This window comes from Lycium barbarum, chromosome 3 (assembly GCF_019175385.1).
Source record: "Lycium barbarum isolate Lr01 chromosome 3, ASM1917538v2, whole genome shotgun sequence".
NCBI lineage: Eukaryota > Viridiplantae > Streptophyta > Magnoliopsida > Solanales > Solanaceae > Lycium > Lycium barbarum.
Genome location: NC_083339.1, coordinates 142526102 through 142544756, shown reverse-complemented (window position 1 = coordinate 142544756; position 18655 = coordinate 142526102). Strand labels below are relative to the sequence as shown.

The following is an 18655-nucleotide window of genomic DNA, read 5'->3' as shown; positions in this document are numbered from 1 at the left end:
TTTCCATTTCAATGCCCACTTAAACCATTTTACCTTCATTTACATTATAAGGATCACAACAACACAACTAACATATTGAACAACATTAATTCATTCCCATTTCCTCACTAGGCACCACACGGCCAACACTCCATTTCCAACTTCAACCAAATTCATTCAACTTTCATTTTCCAATATAAAGTCCACCACAACTACAACTAGAATACAACATAAAATTCAACTCATCATATGTATACAACATTACATATACACGGCCACATGCACACCACTTTGCAAACTTTCATATTTCCATAAATTCCACTCATTTATATATACTACAACATAAACAAACCTTCATAACATCATAAAAAGGGATAAATTCTTACCTTTTTCTCCAATCTTCTTCACTTGACAAAGTTGTCAAATTGATGAACCAAGCTCCTTATCTTCCAAAATAGCTACACCAAGTTGTAAAGGACCCCTAATTCAGTAGGATTATCACAAGATAATAATTTTAGAGGCAAGATTTTGAGGGGTGATTTTTGGAGGGTTAGGGCCGAATGCCCTTTTAATTTTTGCTCTTCTTTGTGTTTTGTTTCTCTCTTCTTTGTTTATTGAATCATCTAATAGATAATGATCCCTTTATAATTAATTTAAGCACATGGAAATTTAATTAAAATCATGGGTTGGGCCTAGTGTTTGGCCGACCACCCCCTTAGTATTGGGCCTTAATTTTTCATCCATTTTTTGAGCCCAATGACTTATGGATCACATTTTGTAATTCCCGAAACTAATTTCCGAAATTCCAATTTTGCCCTTAGCCTTCTTCAACACTTCCACGTTAATATTCTTTCATAAACAACTCACGTGTTAAATGAAATCAATTATGACCTTATTTCTTACAAGTCAAAAACTATTTCCAATTTTCCAAATGTGCGAAAACACGGGATATAACAGATATGTTAACGTGGACAAGTAAAAGTAAACGAAGGGAGTGACTTTTATCCCCGTTTTTCTTATTTGTCAATACTTTAAACGTGAAGAGAGGACGAACAATAGCAATGCAAATTTGTACTAAAAGTTATATAAATTATACACTTTAACCAACTACTTTTTTATCCCACTTGGACATATGTCATAGTACTGAGTATTTATTATCTTCTCATGTGTACACGTATGCACTTCAATTTTAATGCTCCTACACATAACTTGTCCACTTTTGACTTTTCACGTTCTTTAAGAATTAATAAATGAAATATATATTTTATCATAATATCCATATTTATTGCTGTATAGTCTCAATAGCCTCAGAAAACGACTTGAAAATGAGTAATTAATGTGAAAAGTAAAATAAGAAGAAGATTTTTTTTTTCTTGATATGTTAACGTGGACAAATAAAAGTGAAGAGAGGGAGTGACTTTTATCCCCGTTTTCCTTTTTTGTCAATACTTTACTCATTTTACTCTCCTTTGCAGTCTCTAATTATTGTTTATTTACATATATAAAATGTATTACTTTATATTTTCATTTCGGAATTAAAATTTAGTGATTTACGATATAACATATATCTTTCTAATTTTGATTTGTTTGTAACAATTTTTTTAATCTATAATTGTTAATATAAAAAATTATAATATATTTTTTAATTAATTTAATAAAAATATTTTATTAGTTTTGCTTTTAAAAAATCCAATATATACAACAATGGTTCTTATGTTGGGATCTGAACAGTTAGTTAATTGAAATTGGTATCAACGTGTCGGTATACATATAAGATATTAAAGAATTTAAAAGAAAAAATCTAGAATCAAAATATTATTTTTCCCTCATATTCTTACTAATTTTCTTTTTCACATTGATGTACAACTTTCATTGTTATGACAATGAGAAAAAAGTCCGACTCTTTCCATTTCAAAGACTTAATTCCATCATATGTTTTTAATTTTTAAACTCCATTTTTTAATTATAATTAAAGTGATGGTACATAAAATACATTTTGTATATGTTGCTATATATAATAACAATTAGAATATTTCAAAAAGTTATTTTTAAAATACAAGCTTTAAAGACGGGTTAATTAAAATGAATAGATATGGATGCACGGGCATGTGTTACTAGTATATATATATTGTCAAACTTTATACGTACTACAACATTTCCGCCGAAGCAAAGATAAGCATAGTTGACTCCGACAATACTTATGTCATGCTTTAGAAATTTAGATTTACTATATTTAAAATATTATCGACTGACACATGTGGTGCTAAGTGCTAACTTGGCGATTTTGGTGACGATATGTTAAGGTTAATACTATAGATTTATTAGCAAAGAACGGTCAACTTCATTAATGGCAGTAAAATGAAGGTGAACTGCCTAATACTAAATTTTGAGGTTATTTAATTGAAATGAATATTGACAACAACTTACGATTTCGCCATTTTGTAGAAGTTAAAATATCTTATTTTCAAGATTTAGATCTCACATTTAACGACACATAAATATCGTTTGAATGACTTGATAGTATAAAAAAATTATTTACATTAACAACGTATAAAATTTAAACTCTTACTTATCTCCTCACCTAAATGAAAACATTACGAGGGAGTGGCCTCTATGGCGGACAAGATGAGGGAGGCGAGGCTGAGATTATTCGGGCATGTGAAGAGAAGGTGCGAGGATGCTCCAGTAAGGAGGTGTAAGAGGTTGGCTATAGCAGGGTTAGGAGACATAGAGGTTGGCCGAAGAAAAATTGGGGAAGATGATTAGACAAGACATGACACATCTTCAAGTGACCGAGGACATAATCTTAGATAGAAAGGTATAAAGGTCGATGATTAGAGTAGAAGGTTGGTAGATAGCTGAGGATTTGTCGCACCGTGTGTAGTAGGAGAGTTAGGGGACTAGCTCCCCTCTCCCCTGCCCCTTCGTTTTACTACTAGTATTCTTTAGTTATCACATAGCTTCTTATTTTTTATGTGTATTACTATCTATTGTTGGATTTATTTGTATCTTGCTACTTTGCTGTCCTATTTTTCACAATCCTGCGGATATACTTCTTTTTAAGCCGAGGGTCTATCGGAAAACTCTTTACCCCACAAAAAGAAGGGTAAGATTTGCGTATATCCTATTCTTTTCATATCTCATTTGTGAAATTACACTTAGTATGTTGTTGTTGTATACTTTTTTTTTTTTTGGGATTAATCAATTGATTACAGGCCATACTAACTAATTTATTAGTAATCCAAAATTGTAAGTCTATGTAAGAACACTCCACTAGCAACAAAAAAAATACAACTAAATTGACCCAAAAACAGGAAAAGAGAGAAAAAATTAGGGAATTCCCTATTTTCCCCTTCTTTTTTTTCCCTATTTCCACCTTTGGGAATACAACTGTTATTGATGACATTAATGAGGAATATTAATGTAGCTGCAAACTGCTAGAGAGTATCTATCTCACTCTAACCACCATTTTCCCTTTTCTTTTCTTTTCTTACTTGTAACAGCACATTGTTGTGTTTTTTTTTTTTGGGTGGGGAGAGTGAGCTGGGGTGGGGCCGCTTCATTTTTTGGGAGGGGATGGAGGCATGATCATAGTTAGGATCAAAATTTCATAATAGCATGATGCAGGTGAATAAAGTTGACACAAACTAAAGTGCAATTATATCAACAACTCTATGGCATCAACAAGTACTTCCAAACACTGGAGCACTTTCCTTTATAATATTTTTCACCAAAAATGTTATTTATGGAAACAAAGTAGTTTTCAATTTAATTTTTGGTTTGGTAAAAAAATATTAATATTTCAAAAACATTTGTATATAATTCAGACAAACATCATTGAAATTGGCGTGTGTGGGAGCTAGGATGTGGGCTATGGGGGGTGGGATGGCGTGTGTTGAAGGGTGGAAGATTAGACAATTAATGTGAAATGTCATTTATAAAACTTTTATTCCGTATTTTTACTACGAAAGTCATTTTCTCCCTTTTTAAGGAACTCAAAATTTTGACCAATCAAACATGACAAAATTTGAAAATCCTTCGAACCAACACACCCTATATATAAAACATTTTCGGAGTAGTTACAAACGACAATATTGACAAATGACAATATGAGAATTCTTAGGTAACATAAGGGGATAAATGATTGGATTAAATGAAAGTATCTTAGTTACCAACCAAAGATAGAGGTGGATTTTAATAAAGCTAATAATGAGGAACAAAATTTAGGTAAGAATATATTAAGATTAAGGACTTTATCGAGGAATATAGTATATGAGAATAAATTTGCCAACCTTGATAACTGCTACACCTTCGTACAGACAACTGTGTCAAGCTGTTACTGTTTTCCTTTTTATTTTGTTCCCTTTTTTCACTTTTCTTCCTCATTATCATTACTTCTTCTGTTACTTTTTCTTTAATCATATGGATAAGCTGTTAAGGTTAAACTTTACAGTAAGGTTATATTTTTTAGTTGTGGAGCTGCAGCCTTTGTTTCTATTCACTGTCGGCCACACCATCCAATTTCCATTATATCCTTCACACACAACTAAAAAGACAGAATAAGTACATGGAAACTCTTTTTATGTACTATCCACTCGAACAAGTGCCTAGATTAGCCATCTAGTGAGAGCTACTAATTATGTTTAAGGACATCATAATCTTTGGTACATTACTTCTAAAACTTGTAAACTTGTCAAAGCTTGAGCTTGTACTAGATTACAATTTCCTTGATTGAAGCAGTAAAAACAAATAAAAGATAGAAAACGAAGTGAGGTATGGGACAGGAGACACATGGGGTAGGAAAAACTCCAACGTACGAATAAGAGCTGGAGAGACCCTCAAATACACGAAAAAATCTCATTAGAACAATTCTTCGACACCTTTTATTAACTCTGCCTTAAACAAACATTTATTAAGAAACAGAAACCTATCTGCTGTTTAATTGGGCAGTGATTGTAATTGTAAGATCATCTCACTTCATGAAAGATGCAATTTGAGACTTTTTACACCAAACAATCGCTTAAAGGAGATAATCATGCTTGGATGTCGCGAATATCACGTGGAGGAGGCTCTACCACGTGGAAATACTCTTTAACAGAACTTAACCTTCTATTGTGGTTACAACTTGATAGTGAGTTATGATGTTCACGTAACGGATTGCGTTGAGAGGAGGGTCACAATCCTCTAAACGAAATACTTAATAGCTAACTTATGTATGGCATCTATCCACGGCTACAACCATCCCCGAACCCTAGAAAGGTGTAGGCATCAGTTTATTTAGTCAATGTAGCCACGGTAGGTCATGATGATTATATCATTTTCAAGTGGATGTTCAGTTGTCGTATCAACAGAAAATTCTGAGAGTATTTCATTATTTCTATATGGAGGAAAGCGGGGTTTGATAGCTTTCCAGAACTCTTCTTAATACACAAGTTTAAACCTTCCAGGAATAAGAATGGCTTGATAAACGAATTTAATACATATTCTTAGTGGTCACTACTCACTAGTCACATTCGCGCAATTCGATTCCCAGACGAAACAATGAAAAATGCATGATAGATAAAATGCAGATTTGCCCCCATCATGTCAAATTCATATATTGCAGCAGCACAATATCACAACTATTGCTCTTTAATTTCCCTGTGAAGAAGAAGTTTTGGTTTTACTAGTAGTTTCGGCTGCAAAATTTTACAATAAAAAACTTTAACAACAGCAAAAATACACGTTCCAAATAAAACAGCAAATAGTGATGTCATTAGAGGAAAACTGGGCAACGGTCTGTTCAAACTCCATAAAGATGTCGTCTCCGTGCCAATTGATGCAAATCTTCTACCAGATCGCCCAATCCTACAAGTGGACGAATGACCATAAGTTAAAAAAAAAAAAAAAAAAGAAGGAAAATACAGACGACGGTAAATATTCAGTATGCAAAATACTCGATAAATCTAAGAGAGTGGAATAGGTTTTGGTATCCCTTCTCAAGCTTTCATAGCTTTGATTGGACTTGATTCTCATCTAGTTGCTATACTTTTTCTTCTTTCTTTTCATGTACGTCAAATCATAAATATCAGTTCAAGTTGTGATTAAATTAAATCAGCAGAGTAATATGGAGAAACTAATTAAGTTTCAGAAATATGTTGACATGTCATAATCTTAAGATAGATATGTTTGCAGAACATAATGCACCTCAGAAAGTCTTTGATCGGTTTCCACAAACGTGCGACACCTCTACTTTCACCTGCAGAAGCAAGATTCCTGTCCAGATTATTTATTGGTATCCCTTTTAATAAAGTTAAAATGTAAAAAATGAAGAAACTAGTGAACAAGGTATAATGTGACATACTTGAAATGAATAACTTCACAACTTAAATGAGTCAAAACGACATAAAAGGCAAGGGTTGATGGCATGCTTTGACACATTGCATACTTGAGTGCGTTAAAGAAATGAAGCTAAGTTTGCTCTTTGATATGACATTTGATTTTTTTTTCTGAAGGGTTTAATCTAGCATGGTTCCCTATTTTTAGGTTCAAATGATAGACCACATTGATTCAAGCTTGCCAGTCCCAAATCCTTCTCATAATTTCATCACTGTTTTATCTACAAGTTTGTGGGGAGGGTTTTAGACAATGGTCTACCATTGTTAGTACTAAAATTCTTCTAGCATGTTCACTTCCTTGCATACCTCCTTATACTAATTGTTTCTCACATAACCTGTATTTGGGTCATGCCTTGCACAGGTGATCAAACTTGCTAAGGGTGACCCTGGCTTTGACAAGCTTCTCTGAGTGACTATTTTCTTCTGTTTTGCGATAAGGTTCTCTGAGTGAACTTTTTTTCTTCCGTTTTATGATAAGGTTCTCTGACTGTACTTCCTCACACCAAACAAAGATTTCGACTCTTTACAAGAAAGACAGAAGGAACGAAAGAAAGAAAGAAAGAATGAGAAGATATACCACCAGATGAGACTGAATACTGTTTGGATGTTGCTCTAAGTGAAGCCAACTTCTCAACTAAGGGGCGCTCTGCATCACTGACATAGAGAAGAGAACACACATTATTGAACACACACACGTCAGGGAAGTACTTTACAAGAAAGCAATAAAAAAGTGAAGATGCTAAGTGGGAACTATGTTTTTCCTGCTCAAGAGAATTATCCAACTCAGACTCTATGTTACTTCATAAGATAAGGTTGACCACATGAACCTGGCTCTCTTACAGATCTGCTTAAAGCCAATTATCTTACGCAGATTTGATCGTATCCAATTACTATATCACAAGTTATAGTAATTTAGCAGAACAGATACACTAAATCTAAGAATAGAGAGTATTAACTTTGTCAGCCCGATTATCTAGCAGATCAATGTTAAACTGAATAATTTTTCTTTTTTCTTTTAAAGAAAATACAAGCAAGAGATGAAGAGCTTTTCAGGTTGGTGGCCCATACGATATTTCAGGTGACAAGGAAAAAATAACTACCACTAACCAAGCACGTTGACATAAGATGCTTGTGAAAATGGCAACATTGGGCGGAATATTAATCAAAGACTTTGAAACAGGTAAGGCGACAAATTAAAACATATTTCCTACCTTTTCGTTCAGATAATATATATCCTAAATTGACCAGATGAAACAAATTTAATCAAGGTAATTCCTTAAGGAAGAAGCTAAGGTGTATATTTTGTCTCACAAGCTAAACCACTTTTCACATTAACCTACCAAAGGAACATTGCAGTTTTATTCCAACCTCAAGATTCTACTTATGTTGATTAATCACATAAGAAAGTTGATGGCTCATATAGGACCTCGTGTTGATGAGGTTTTAGCAAAGAACTTTAGGAGAAAACAATGAAACAAAATCCACAGAAAGAATTGGCACGAAAGGAAACTAATCGGATTAAGGAGACCTTACATAAAAACAGAAGTGGCAACTTATCCAATCCAAACTGATCAAATTGAAATATGGGTGTATCTGAAAGCTTATATGAACAAATTCAAACCTGAGATTCTTCGGGATCTGAACATTTATCAGAAAAATATGATCTCCTCTCACTGAAGATCTATTCATGTCTGGCACTCCCATTTTTGACATTTTAATCTTTTCTCCAGGTTGACATCCAGGAGGAATCTGAAGATCTTTTAAACCATCTACAGTTGTCACCTGTAGGAGACCAAACAGGAGTCTATATGAGGAAAAGAAAGACACCTATAAGTCATAATTCAGGTGATGTGATTCTCTTAAGAAGTAATATCGCTATTATACCTACATGGAATCATCTACAAGCACTTCGAAGCAAAATTAAAATGCCAGAAACACACAATGTCGTGAAAACACACAAGGGAGTTGTTTGGTGGAAGGAGAGGGCAGGAAAACAGATATAGGGAACGACTGAAAGGAGAATAAAAAGTTGCTAGCAATCAATTCAAACTTAATTGTCTGTAAGTTGTGCCTGTTTGAAAGAAGATAAAAGCAATTCTCCTTTTGCAATGCTTTTATTACCTTCTTAACTGTCCCCAGAATGGCCTCAGTAAAATCAACGTCTAATTTTGAGTACAGGTTGAGACCATCCCTCCAAATTTCACGTTTTTCTTCAACATGGATGACCAAATAGAGGTCACCAGATATACTACTGCAAAGAAGACCAAGTTAAGCTGTGAAGATGATTGTGAAAAGGAGAAAAGCATATCCGCATCTATCTCTCTGAGGACTTTTAAACACCCAACCCACCCCCCAAAAGAACCATAAAAATTTGCAGAGAGAAATGGAGTAAGAGAAAGAACAGAAAAGGTTAAGTTTCACTTTCTACCCTATGTGAGAGGAAAAACCTTAAGAAATTTGGGCATATTAATAAATAAAACAACTAAGCTAGCTCCTTAGCTCATGTTCCTATGGACTTCTTACTTTTGCTTAAAAAGGTTTGGGCATAATAATAAACAAAACAAAATCTTCTGCACTCTTAGTATGATTTAACACGCTTGTTTCACAACACAAAATGAGACAGAAGACACTAACAGCAAATCAGAAAGAAGAGCATACACAGTCTAGAAAGTATCCAGATAAGATCAAAGACTAGGACATAAATATCTAGGATACACATCAAAGTCCTTTGCACTGCACAATTCTAGCACTTTGTTGCTACAGATCAATAGAAGTCTTGTTTACTTGTCAAAAGAAAAAAAAGGATCAAAGACTGGACATACATCAGAGTATTGATTTGAGAAGCATGACATTAGTGGCGTGCGCAGAATTTTTATAAGCGATGTCGACATTTGGAAAAGTAAACAAATCACTATAACGACATGAGAGATGTTGCAGATTACAGAAAAGGATGAGTAGTTTTTTTTTTCCTTTCAAATTTATGGTTTTATATTTGTTTATATTATACTAATATAACTGCTTTTCAGTTCAATTATATTTTTATCACCTAAGGAATAGTGAAATGAGTTATCGTGCATTGGTTTAATCCAATATTTGCTCAGTGGCGAACAGAGTTTGATTCTTATAAATTGCAGTCTTTATTTATCAATCGAGAGGTTTAAGTATGTGCAAAAACACGAATGGAACTTGTTCGGCCTGGTTCATCAAAATCAAGTGTTTGGCCATCAGACCACGCGGTATGATCTGCTAAGTGGTGTCATTCGCTATTTATATATACATATTTGCACATTATTTATAGATATATTTGGTAAAATTGGGGCACGCCCCTTAGCCTATTGATTCAATTCCTAGCAAGTCCTGTCTCTCTCCTTCACTTAATATTTTGACTAACAAGCAACAAAGGCAACATGTAGAGCAGAGCAGGCAAATCAAACATGTACTTAGACTCAAAGGAACCTGGTACTTACAATGATAATACGATGTATTTGTTCAAGTAAACTAAAAGTTCAAATTGCATATCCTACAGATTTTCTAGTGAATTGACCAAGTTTGGTCAAAGCATTTAGTTTCTACATGAAATAGGGGAAATCTGTTTAATCACATGAACTTAGGAATTTTAATTAAGGGTGACCTTTTCTTGTCAATGTTACCCTCTCCTCGAACTTGCATAGTGGCTCCATCATGAACTCCAGGTGGAACAACCACTTTGATACTTCGTTTTGACTGTATTTGACCACGGCCACCACATTTTCGACAATGATCAGTTACTATCCTTCCATTACCTCCGCATTTAAAGCATGTAGATACCTGAAAACACGAATCAGCATCTAGAAAGCAAGTCAAGATGGACCAGCAGACTAAAATAGTACATAGCAGCTTGTTCAAAATAACACACAGGTTGGATGTGCAGAGAGAACTCTTATTTTTTGCTTAAACAAAAATAAATCATTGAACAGAATAAATAAGCAATGTAATGAGCAGAGCAAAATATTATCTTCTTTGAAAGTTCCACTAACTTGAAACAGTAGTAGAGATTACTTGCCATAGGTTAATGATTAAAAAAAACGAGATGGAAAAAAAAATCTAGTAGCCTCACATGAGCTAATCTGGAAATAGTACAAAGGTCATATTTAAACTTGTCATGACAAACCAGTGGTGATAAAGTTCAAAGGGAAAAGGGTCAAAAATGCCCCTCTCCTTTGGGAAAAGGGCTAAAAATATCCTCCATTACAAATTTGGGTCAAAAATACCGCTCCCGTCATTAAGGTTTTCAAATATACCCCCGTCTTAACGGAAATCCCCAACATAACCCGATTTCAGTTTTAAACCAGCTCCATTTAAACCCGACCCAAATAAATAAAAAACGCATATGGGTTACCCGTTCCTGTGCCTAGTGGCTCCAGATGTAGGACTCGGGAACAAGTTGGTCGCATATGAGTTTTTTATGTAGTTGGGTCAGGTTTAAATGGAGCGGGTTTAAAAATGAAATCGGGTTATGTTGGGGATTTCCGTTAAGACAGGGGTATATTTGAAAACTTCAATGACGGGAGAGGTATTTTTGACCCAAATTTCTAATGGAGGATATTTTTAGCCCTTTTCCCAAAGCAGAGGGGCATTTTTGACCCTTTTCCCAGGTTCAAAACAGTATATGAGCTGATGGATAATACTCCATGTACCAGTTAATTCCTGGTATATTTGAATCATATCATGTAAAATGAAAAGTAAAAGGTTCGGCATAGCACGTGGTTATTGGCATTGTTTAAAAAGAGATTTCAGAAAACTGCACGATAGATTGTGGAATGTTAGAAGGATACCTCCTCCAGATTTAATTATCACATGAAAGTATTAATGATTTAGTATATGGGTAACCAGTTAGGTCAGGTCATATGTTGGATTTTGTGTTACCGAAGAGCAAATAATGGATAAAATTATATGGAGAAGAATAAAAGTGAGCCTCATAAAGCTTTTCAGGTTTTAGAAAATATCCTCTGTGCCATTTTAACTTTCTTACTTCTTCTTGCTTTGTTCCAAAACGATGTCCAGTCCATCTAAAAAGTAAGTTTTACTACATTTTATAAACGCAAAAAATTACGCGAGACCCTAAACAGACTCCAATTACATATGTTAAGCATTGTGCCCGTCTTTCAATGCTTGGAGGGCTAGGTTCAAGGTTACGCACCTAGTAGCTGCGAGCCTAAGATCAAAAGGAGTTCTAAAAATGAGTTATCTTAAAGTTTTCTTGTATTCTATACTTCCAAAATACAGAATTACACAGGTACCTACTGCCTTCCACCAACACAAGTACCGTGTAACTCTGTCCTGGTAATATTTGTCTCTGCTGAGATTTGAACTCTGGTCCCAAAATTTGCACCCACTTCATTGACTACTAGGCCCCAACCTTGGGTCCACTATTTGAAGCATCAACTTAATGAATGTGCCAAGTAAAAGCAGACTAAGAAAATGGGTCTATTGTGCAAGGCAGCGGGGAGATTGACGATGATGTCACACATCGTATTGGGGCAGGGTGGATGAAATGGAGGCTTGCTTCCGGAGTGCTATGTGACAAGAAGGTGCCACCAAAACTTAAGGGCAAGTTCTACAAAGTGGTGGTTAGACCGACTATGCTGTATGGGGCGGAGTATTGGCCAGTTAAGATCTCTCACGTTCAAAAGATGAAAGTTGCCGAGATGAGAATGTTGAGATGGATGTGTGGCCACACCAGGAGTGACAGGATTAGGAATGAGGATATTCGGGATAAGGTAGGGGTGGCCTCGGTGGAAGACAAGAAGCGAGAAGCGAGATTGAGATGGTTTGGGCATGTGAAGAGGAGAGACACAGATGCCCCAGTGCGGAGGTGTGAGAGGTTGGCCATGGATGGTTTCAGACGAGGTAGGGGTAGGCCGAAGAAGTATTGGGGAGAGGTAATTAGACACGACATGGCGCAACTACAACTTACCGAGGACATGACCTTAGATAGGAGGGTTTGGAGGACCCAAATTAGGGTAGAAGGCTAGTAGATAGTCTCGTTATCCGTTCTTATTAGTAGTCGCATTATTGCAATATAATTTCTTGTGCTCCGATTTCTGTTATTATCTGTTATTTCCTGTGCTTTGATTATCCTGTGTTATCTGCTCCGATTTCTGCTATTATCTGTTATTTCCTGTGCTTTGATTATCCTGTGTTATCTGTGTCGCTTGCATTATTTCATTTCCATATCGCTTTGAATCTCTTAACCTTATCTGACTTCTTTTTATGCTTTTATTGAGCCGAGGGTCTTTCGAAAACAGCCGTCCTACCTTGGTAGGAGTAAGGTCTGCGTACACTCTACCCTCCCCAGACCCCACGATGTGGGATTTCACTGGGTTGTTGTTGTTGTTGATAAGTGTGTACATTCTGGGATGAGCTAAAAAGGAAGTAGGACTACGCTTTTGGGACAAATGGAGCATTAGAGAACATCAAATAATCTGTCAATAGAGCAAAGTCTAAAGTTTTCACACGGAGAAATCCCTCAGTGATAACACCCGTGTCCATTAATGAACAAAAGTACAAGCATGCAAACTTTTTGGTAAAAAATTTAACAAAAAAAGACAAAGATATAGTTTAGATTGTAAGATGGAAAGAAGATGAATAACAAAAGAAGTGATAACCAAAGCATTCAACGATTACTAATTTCTCATGCTAGTATGTGAAAATACCTGCGACATAATTCCAAAAGGTGTTTTCTGTGTTTTCACCACTCCTCCTCTTCCGCCACAGTCAGAACAGACTTTAACACAACTGCTAGATTTAGCACCAGTCCCGTCACAACTATCACATTCATCGAGAGAAGGTACTTCGATGTCTCGTTGCCCTCCAAATATAGACTCTTCAAAGCTCAAATGAAGGTCATAACTGAAAGACAAGAAATAAGTTCATCAACACATATTCAGTTAACGAAAAAGACAGATTACGAAGGAAGACCAAATCAAACTCTTCCTCTCGTCCTTAATTACTTCGAACATAAAATTAAACCAAAGTTGATGGAGAAGTTATTCTATTTTCTTTTCCTCAATTTTCTTGCTTTTATTTCACCGATGCAGGTGAAGCCAAAGCCTTCACCAAGCAGTATAAAACTGCCCAGTGAAAGATACAACTGCAACGGGAATCATAATCTTAATACTGTATGTTGTCAGCATGAAACATATCTTAATATCACCAAGACGAGGACACACAGAAATACATAGTTTCAGAGGCAACAGGGCATCGACACTCACCGAATATCAAGATCCTGCCTCCCCATATTTTTGAAATCAAAGTTGAAGCCTCTGGATCCACCGCTTCCTCCAAAAAAGGCATTTGATTCACCAAAATACTCAGAAAATACTTCAAAAGGGTCCACCTAAGAGATCAGATGATCATGCGGGAACAGATACCAGTCATCATAAACAAAAGTTGAAATATATCAAAAATATGAAAATATAAACAAAGGCCGGTACTTTACCCCCTGCGGACCGCCACCGGGCACACCATATTCTCCTCGCATCCCTGCCTCACCAAAACGGTCATATAAAGACCTTTTCTCATCATCTGATAATACCTAAATATACACTTTGTAGTCAAATTGAAAACAATGAAAGAAAAAGACCAAAACCAAAATTTTCACCAAATAAAGGATGCCAAGGGTAAGGCGAAATTTCATTATATTATAAATTCAACATAAAATGCCTTAGCGAAATACAAAGGCAAGTGTTGGAGGGAAAGGAAGCAGGATGTTACCTCGTAGGCAGCACTAATCTCCTTAAACTTTTCTTCAGCTCCAGGCCCTTTATTCATATCAGGATGATACTGTTTCCAAGTAAAGACAATAATTTAGAAGCAAGAACCATTTTCCACAAGACGGATATGTGTTTATCAAAGATATTCAAGCACAAAGCTTTTTCCCGTTTGGACATAAATTTTTTTACTTCTTTTCCCAAAAAAAATTGAAAAAATTGTTTGTTCATGGAATTTGATTAGTTTTTGAAAAACTTTTGAAGAACAATTTTCAAGTTCCAAAAATCGGCACTTCAACTTTTTTTTCAAGTAAAATGCATGTCCAAACATAACTTCAACTTCCAAAAACTATTTTTCAACACAAGTTCAAAAACTCCTTTTTTCCAAGTTTCAACAAATCTATGTCCAAACCTTAGCTTAAGCAACAACAACAAATAATATAATAATAACAACTTACAAATGACAACGCCAAACCACAACTTATATACAGTCAAACCTCTCTATAACATCATCGCTGGGTCCGAAATTTTTTTGCTGTTATAAAGAATGGTTGTTATACACCTATAACAACATTTGACATTTAAATAATAGTTGGTTGTTATAGGCAAAAAAGATGCATAAAATCTAATTTTTATTTGTTTATTGTTATAAAAAATAACAAAATTATTTAAATTTTAAATCTCAAAGATATACTTCACTAACTAAACATTAAGGAAAGTTGATACAATTTCAACAAATTCATAACTAAATGTATAAAGTTTTAAGCTCTAAAGCACACATTTTAAATTCACTTGAAAATTAAATTCTTTCAAGATTGACGGAAGAAATTTATAATTGTAGCTTGTTTCACATATTTCAATCTCTTAGTGGTGATATAACACTTGAATTGACGAAGATTTGTGTCCAAACTTTCGGCAAACGGGTATCCAATTGTTTTCCCTTGAAGGAAATCTAAGAGTTGAACCGCTAAATCTTTTATTTCAATCCAAATAACAATAGGTTCAGGTTCTTCATCAGCACTTTCATTTATCAAATTAAATATTTGATCAAAATATCTACACTTATTATTGGTTATCATAAATATTCTATTTTTATAAAGATGGTTAATTATTATATTACAAAAAAAAAATAGTTGTTATATGGGGGATAATTTTGCAAAAGGTGTATTGTTGTAAAGTTGGCCGTTGCTGTTATTGGTAAAATGCTGTTATAGAGAAGCAAAATATAACATAAAAAATCGGTTTCGAAAAATCTTAGCTGTTATAGAGAGGCGTTAGTTATATGCGGATGCTATTATAGAAAGGTCTGACTGTATATGCTTATACGATTGTCTTAACAGGATGATCCTGTTTCCAAGTGAAGATAATGATTAAGAAGCAAACAAGCATTTGCCAGAATACAGAGATGTGTTTATCAAAGATATTCAAGCAGAAAGCTTATTTAAGCAACAACAAAGAATAACATAATAATAACAACTTACAAATGACAACACCAAAAACATTAAGTAGAAATATAGGAGTATACCTTGCGAGCTAGTTTGCGATAAGATGCTTTGATCTCCTTAAGCGTTGCATTTCTACTGACATTAAGAACAGAATAAAGGTCTGAGCTAGACGACTTCGCAATAGCATTAACAGTCACAAAACGCCGTCGTTTGCGGTTAACGGCGGATAAACTAGGCTTAATAGAGACGAATTTGAGAGATGGAGATAAGGAGTTTGAAAATGTGAGGGTTTTAGGGAAACTGAAGGTCGAGAAAGTGCTGTTTGGATTGATATTCGAACAACTGTAGAGCCAGTTAGGGTTAGGGTTATGGATAGCCGGCATCGCCGGCCGGAATATTGAGGTAAGATGCCGGTGTACAATGGAGAAGCAAGGTGGTAAATCCTCTGAGAAAGGACAAAGGGGTTTTCTTTTTTCTTTCTCTTTTTCTTTTTTAATTTTATTTGCCAAAATTATGATAAATACCTATGGGAGTTGTTTGGTTCGCGGCCTAAATTATCCGGGGATTATAGTCTTTGGACTTATTTATTGCACTTGAGAGGTCGGATATAATAATTCAAAGTTTAATGCGATAAGGTGGGATATTCGAGATTAAATTTGAAATTAATTTTATAATTTGTTTGGTTGATAGTATAAATTTATACCATCAACCAAATACAACATAAATTTAATCTCAAACTTAATCCTAGATTACCCTATCTTATCCCACGTACCAAACGGCCCTATATGTATTGTTGTTTGTGCCAAATCAAGCAGTTTAATTTTCGTAATGAATTAAAGTGATAATTATGATTAAATAATAAATATTTATATGGAAGACATATATCTTAGGGAAAATTTCAATAATGTACAATCTAGCATACAAATTTACATTTGCGTAGCCATATTTTAAAATTACACCCCACATAGCCATTTTTCACGATATACAAGAATATACAACTTTATACACTTGGAGTAGACAATGTATCAATCTTGTATAAAAGTGTATAATAATGTATAAGAGGCGTTTATACACACTTTTACACTAGTATACAATATTATACAAACCTATACAAGAGGTGTTTACATATGAGGAGTTTATACAAAATGTATAATACGTGTTATACACACTTCTACACCGTATAAAAGTGTATAATAGTGTGGAAGCTGCACATATTCTAAATTGGTAACAATCACTGATATTTGTCTTATCCACGTAAGCTATAAACTTAGGAATATCACATGAAACAGAGCAACAGCAAAGCTATAAAAGTTGGCTAGCTCGGGTAAATAAAAAAATATTGGCTAATCTGGGTAAATATTTTCTTCAAAGTATCATACAGTGTTATTTTCCCTATATCTTACGTGTCTTACATTGATTAATTTAGGCTTAATACACATACAATCCTTCAACTTGTCGAATTTTTCATTTGAACATCTGAACTTAACCTTGTCCCTGTTGAAAACCTAAACTCAAACTAAATTATGTCTATTGGACATATATTTTGCAACTCCAAGCAAACTAAAGTGAGTGTATATCACTCTCTGCCAACGTGACGAGTAAAACCAATAAGAAAAAGACACGTCACCAAAAAGAAAAAAACCAAAATTGAAAGACCCCGTCTTCTCTCTTAAAGTTAATCTTTCTCCATTTTCCTTTTCCTCTATTAGCAATAAATTACGTAAAACTCCTTCAAATAGCTTGAATGTCTCAATTCTTGAATTTTGAGCATGAGCATCAGATAGAAAGCTCTATTTCAAGGGGGGAAAAAATTAAAAACAAATAATTTAATCATTCTTCTTCTCTTGTTTCTTTCTTTGGTGAAATCTGTAATGTGGATTCAAATTTAAGATAATTTAACTAGAATAACATATTATCAACGAAAACTTCAAACCCCGAAAACATGTAAAATTTTGTCAATGGCGTTCGCGGTGGTTTGGATCTTCAAAACCAGTTATTAATGTCCAATTTAGCGTTAGGTACCCCCAATCAGAAATCAAGGCTTTGAAAACTTAAAAACTCGAAAAGGTATAATTTGTAGCCAGCTCTAAGCCGCTCACCGGAAGAGAGATGTTTTGGTGATTCACGGTGATTTATTCAAAATCCGTGAATAACTGGTTTGTTTGTGAAGAGGAAGGAGAAAAAATTTATTTAGAAGAAATAGAAAAGGAATAAAAAAAAGCAAAAACAAAAATAAATTAGGCAAATTTGAAAGTTGATCACGCGCGCTGAGGAGGAATGAGAGATATGCCTTCTGCCACATCAGCATTTTGTGTCTACTAGACACACTCTGGTTTGAGTTCAGGTGTTCAATAGGAACACAGTTAAGTTAAGGTGTTTAAATGAAAAATTTAAGCAAGTTCAAGGGATCACATATATAATTTTACTATTAAATCTCATCACCGCCATAATTGACTCCATTTGAGTATAGTATGGTATTGTACTGTATTGTACTATATTAATGAATATAGTGTTTGGATGGACTGTATCGTTTGTTATGGTTTAATATATATATATATATATATATATATATATATATATTAATGAATATAGTGTTTTGAAGGATAAAATAGGCACTTAAAAAAAAAAGTAGGTGGTGAGTGTGGTGGGTCATTGGGTGGTGGGGTGGGGGTGGGGGTGGGTGGTAGGGTGGGGTGAGTGGTGGAGGGGGTTGGGTGTGGGTGTGATGAAGTAGGGTGGATGGGGTGCGGGTATAATGGGGAAATAGAATACGTAAGAGTTTTGGGTTAAAATTGTCCCTTATTTATGGGAGTAGGTTCATTTTGGTCCTTCAAATATTAGCCTGAGCATATTTGATCCCTTATCTATAGGAGTAGGTTCATTTCGGTCCCTCAAATATAACGCTAAGCATATTTAATCCCTTAACTATGTTAAAGTGGGGCACTTTTGGTTCCCTTAATAGAACCCGTTTAAAAAGTAACAGCGCTAAACCCATGTGACATTCACGTGACTTGTAAGAGGCTAAACCCATTGGACAAAAATACTAAACTCATTTGCCTTTCTCCCCAACTTCATATGATGAAACACTCCACCGGAAAAAGCC

General features: G+C 34.7%; 2 protein-coding genes across 4 annotated transcripts in view; both read right to left on the bottom strand.

Annotated features, from left to right (window-relative positions):
• Nucleotides 1-39, bottom strand: part of LOC132631505 (protein NUCLEOLAR FACTOR 1-like) — an 8103-nt gene extending 8064 nt beyond the window's left edge. The window contains exon 1 of the mRNA XM_060347077.1: nt 34-39. Coding sequence (XP_060203060.1) covers nt 34-39 — 6 coding nt within the window. The remainder of the gene's footprint in view (nt 1-33) is intronic.
• Nucleotides 40-5560: 5521 nt separating this feature from the next.
• LOC132633180 (uncharacterized) lies at nt 5561-16063 on the bottom strand. Of its 3 annotated transcripts, none has more exons than XM_060349424.1 (11): nt 15633-16063; nt 14112-14180; nt 13837-13932; nt 13610-13734; nt 13052-13247; nt 9988-10163; nt 8478-8604; nt 7978-8138; nt 6934-7010; nt 6166-6217; nt 5561-5826 (listed from the first exon to the last, which is right to left on the bottom strand). In XM_060349424.1, exons 1-11 carry the CDS (start codon nt 15933-15935, stop codon nt 5601-5603), a joined length of 1608 nt encoding a protein of 535 aa, XP_060205407.1. In that variant the 5' UTR covers nt 15936-16063; the 3' UTR covers nt 5561-5600. The 3 variants fall into 3 exon arrangements, with proteins under 3 accessions (XP_060205407.1, XP_060205406.1, XP_060205408.1); XM_060349423.1 differs by having other exon boundaries at nt 8478-8607; nt 15633-16061; XM_060349425.1 differs by having other exon boundaries at nt 5689-5826; nt 6166-6234; nt 8478-8607; nt 15633-16061.
• Between the last annotated feature and the right edge of the window lie 2592 nt (nt 16064-18655).

Excerpts from the sequence above, each read along its gene's own strand:
- LOC132633180 (XM_060349423.1), bottom strand. The coding sequence starts at position 15,935 with ATGCCGGCTATCCATAACCCTAACCCTAACTGGCTCTACAGTTGTTCG. Across the intron at positions 13,933-14,111 it reads AGATTAGTGCTGCCTACGAG|GTATTATCAGATGATGAGAA; the intron begins GTAACATCCTGC and ends GTGTATATTTAG. Across the intron at positions 8,139-8,477 it reads TTCTGGGGACAGTTAAGAAG|GTGACAACTGTAGATGGTTT; the intron begins GTAATAAAAGCA and ends GGTCTCCTACAG.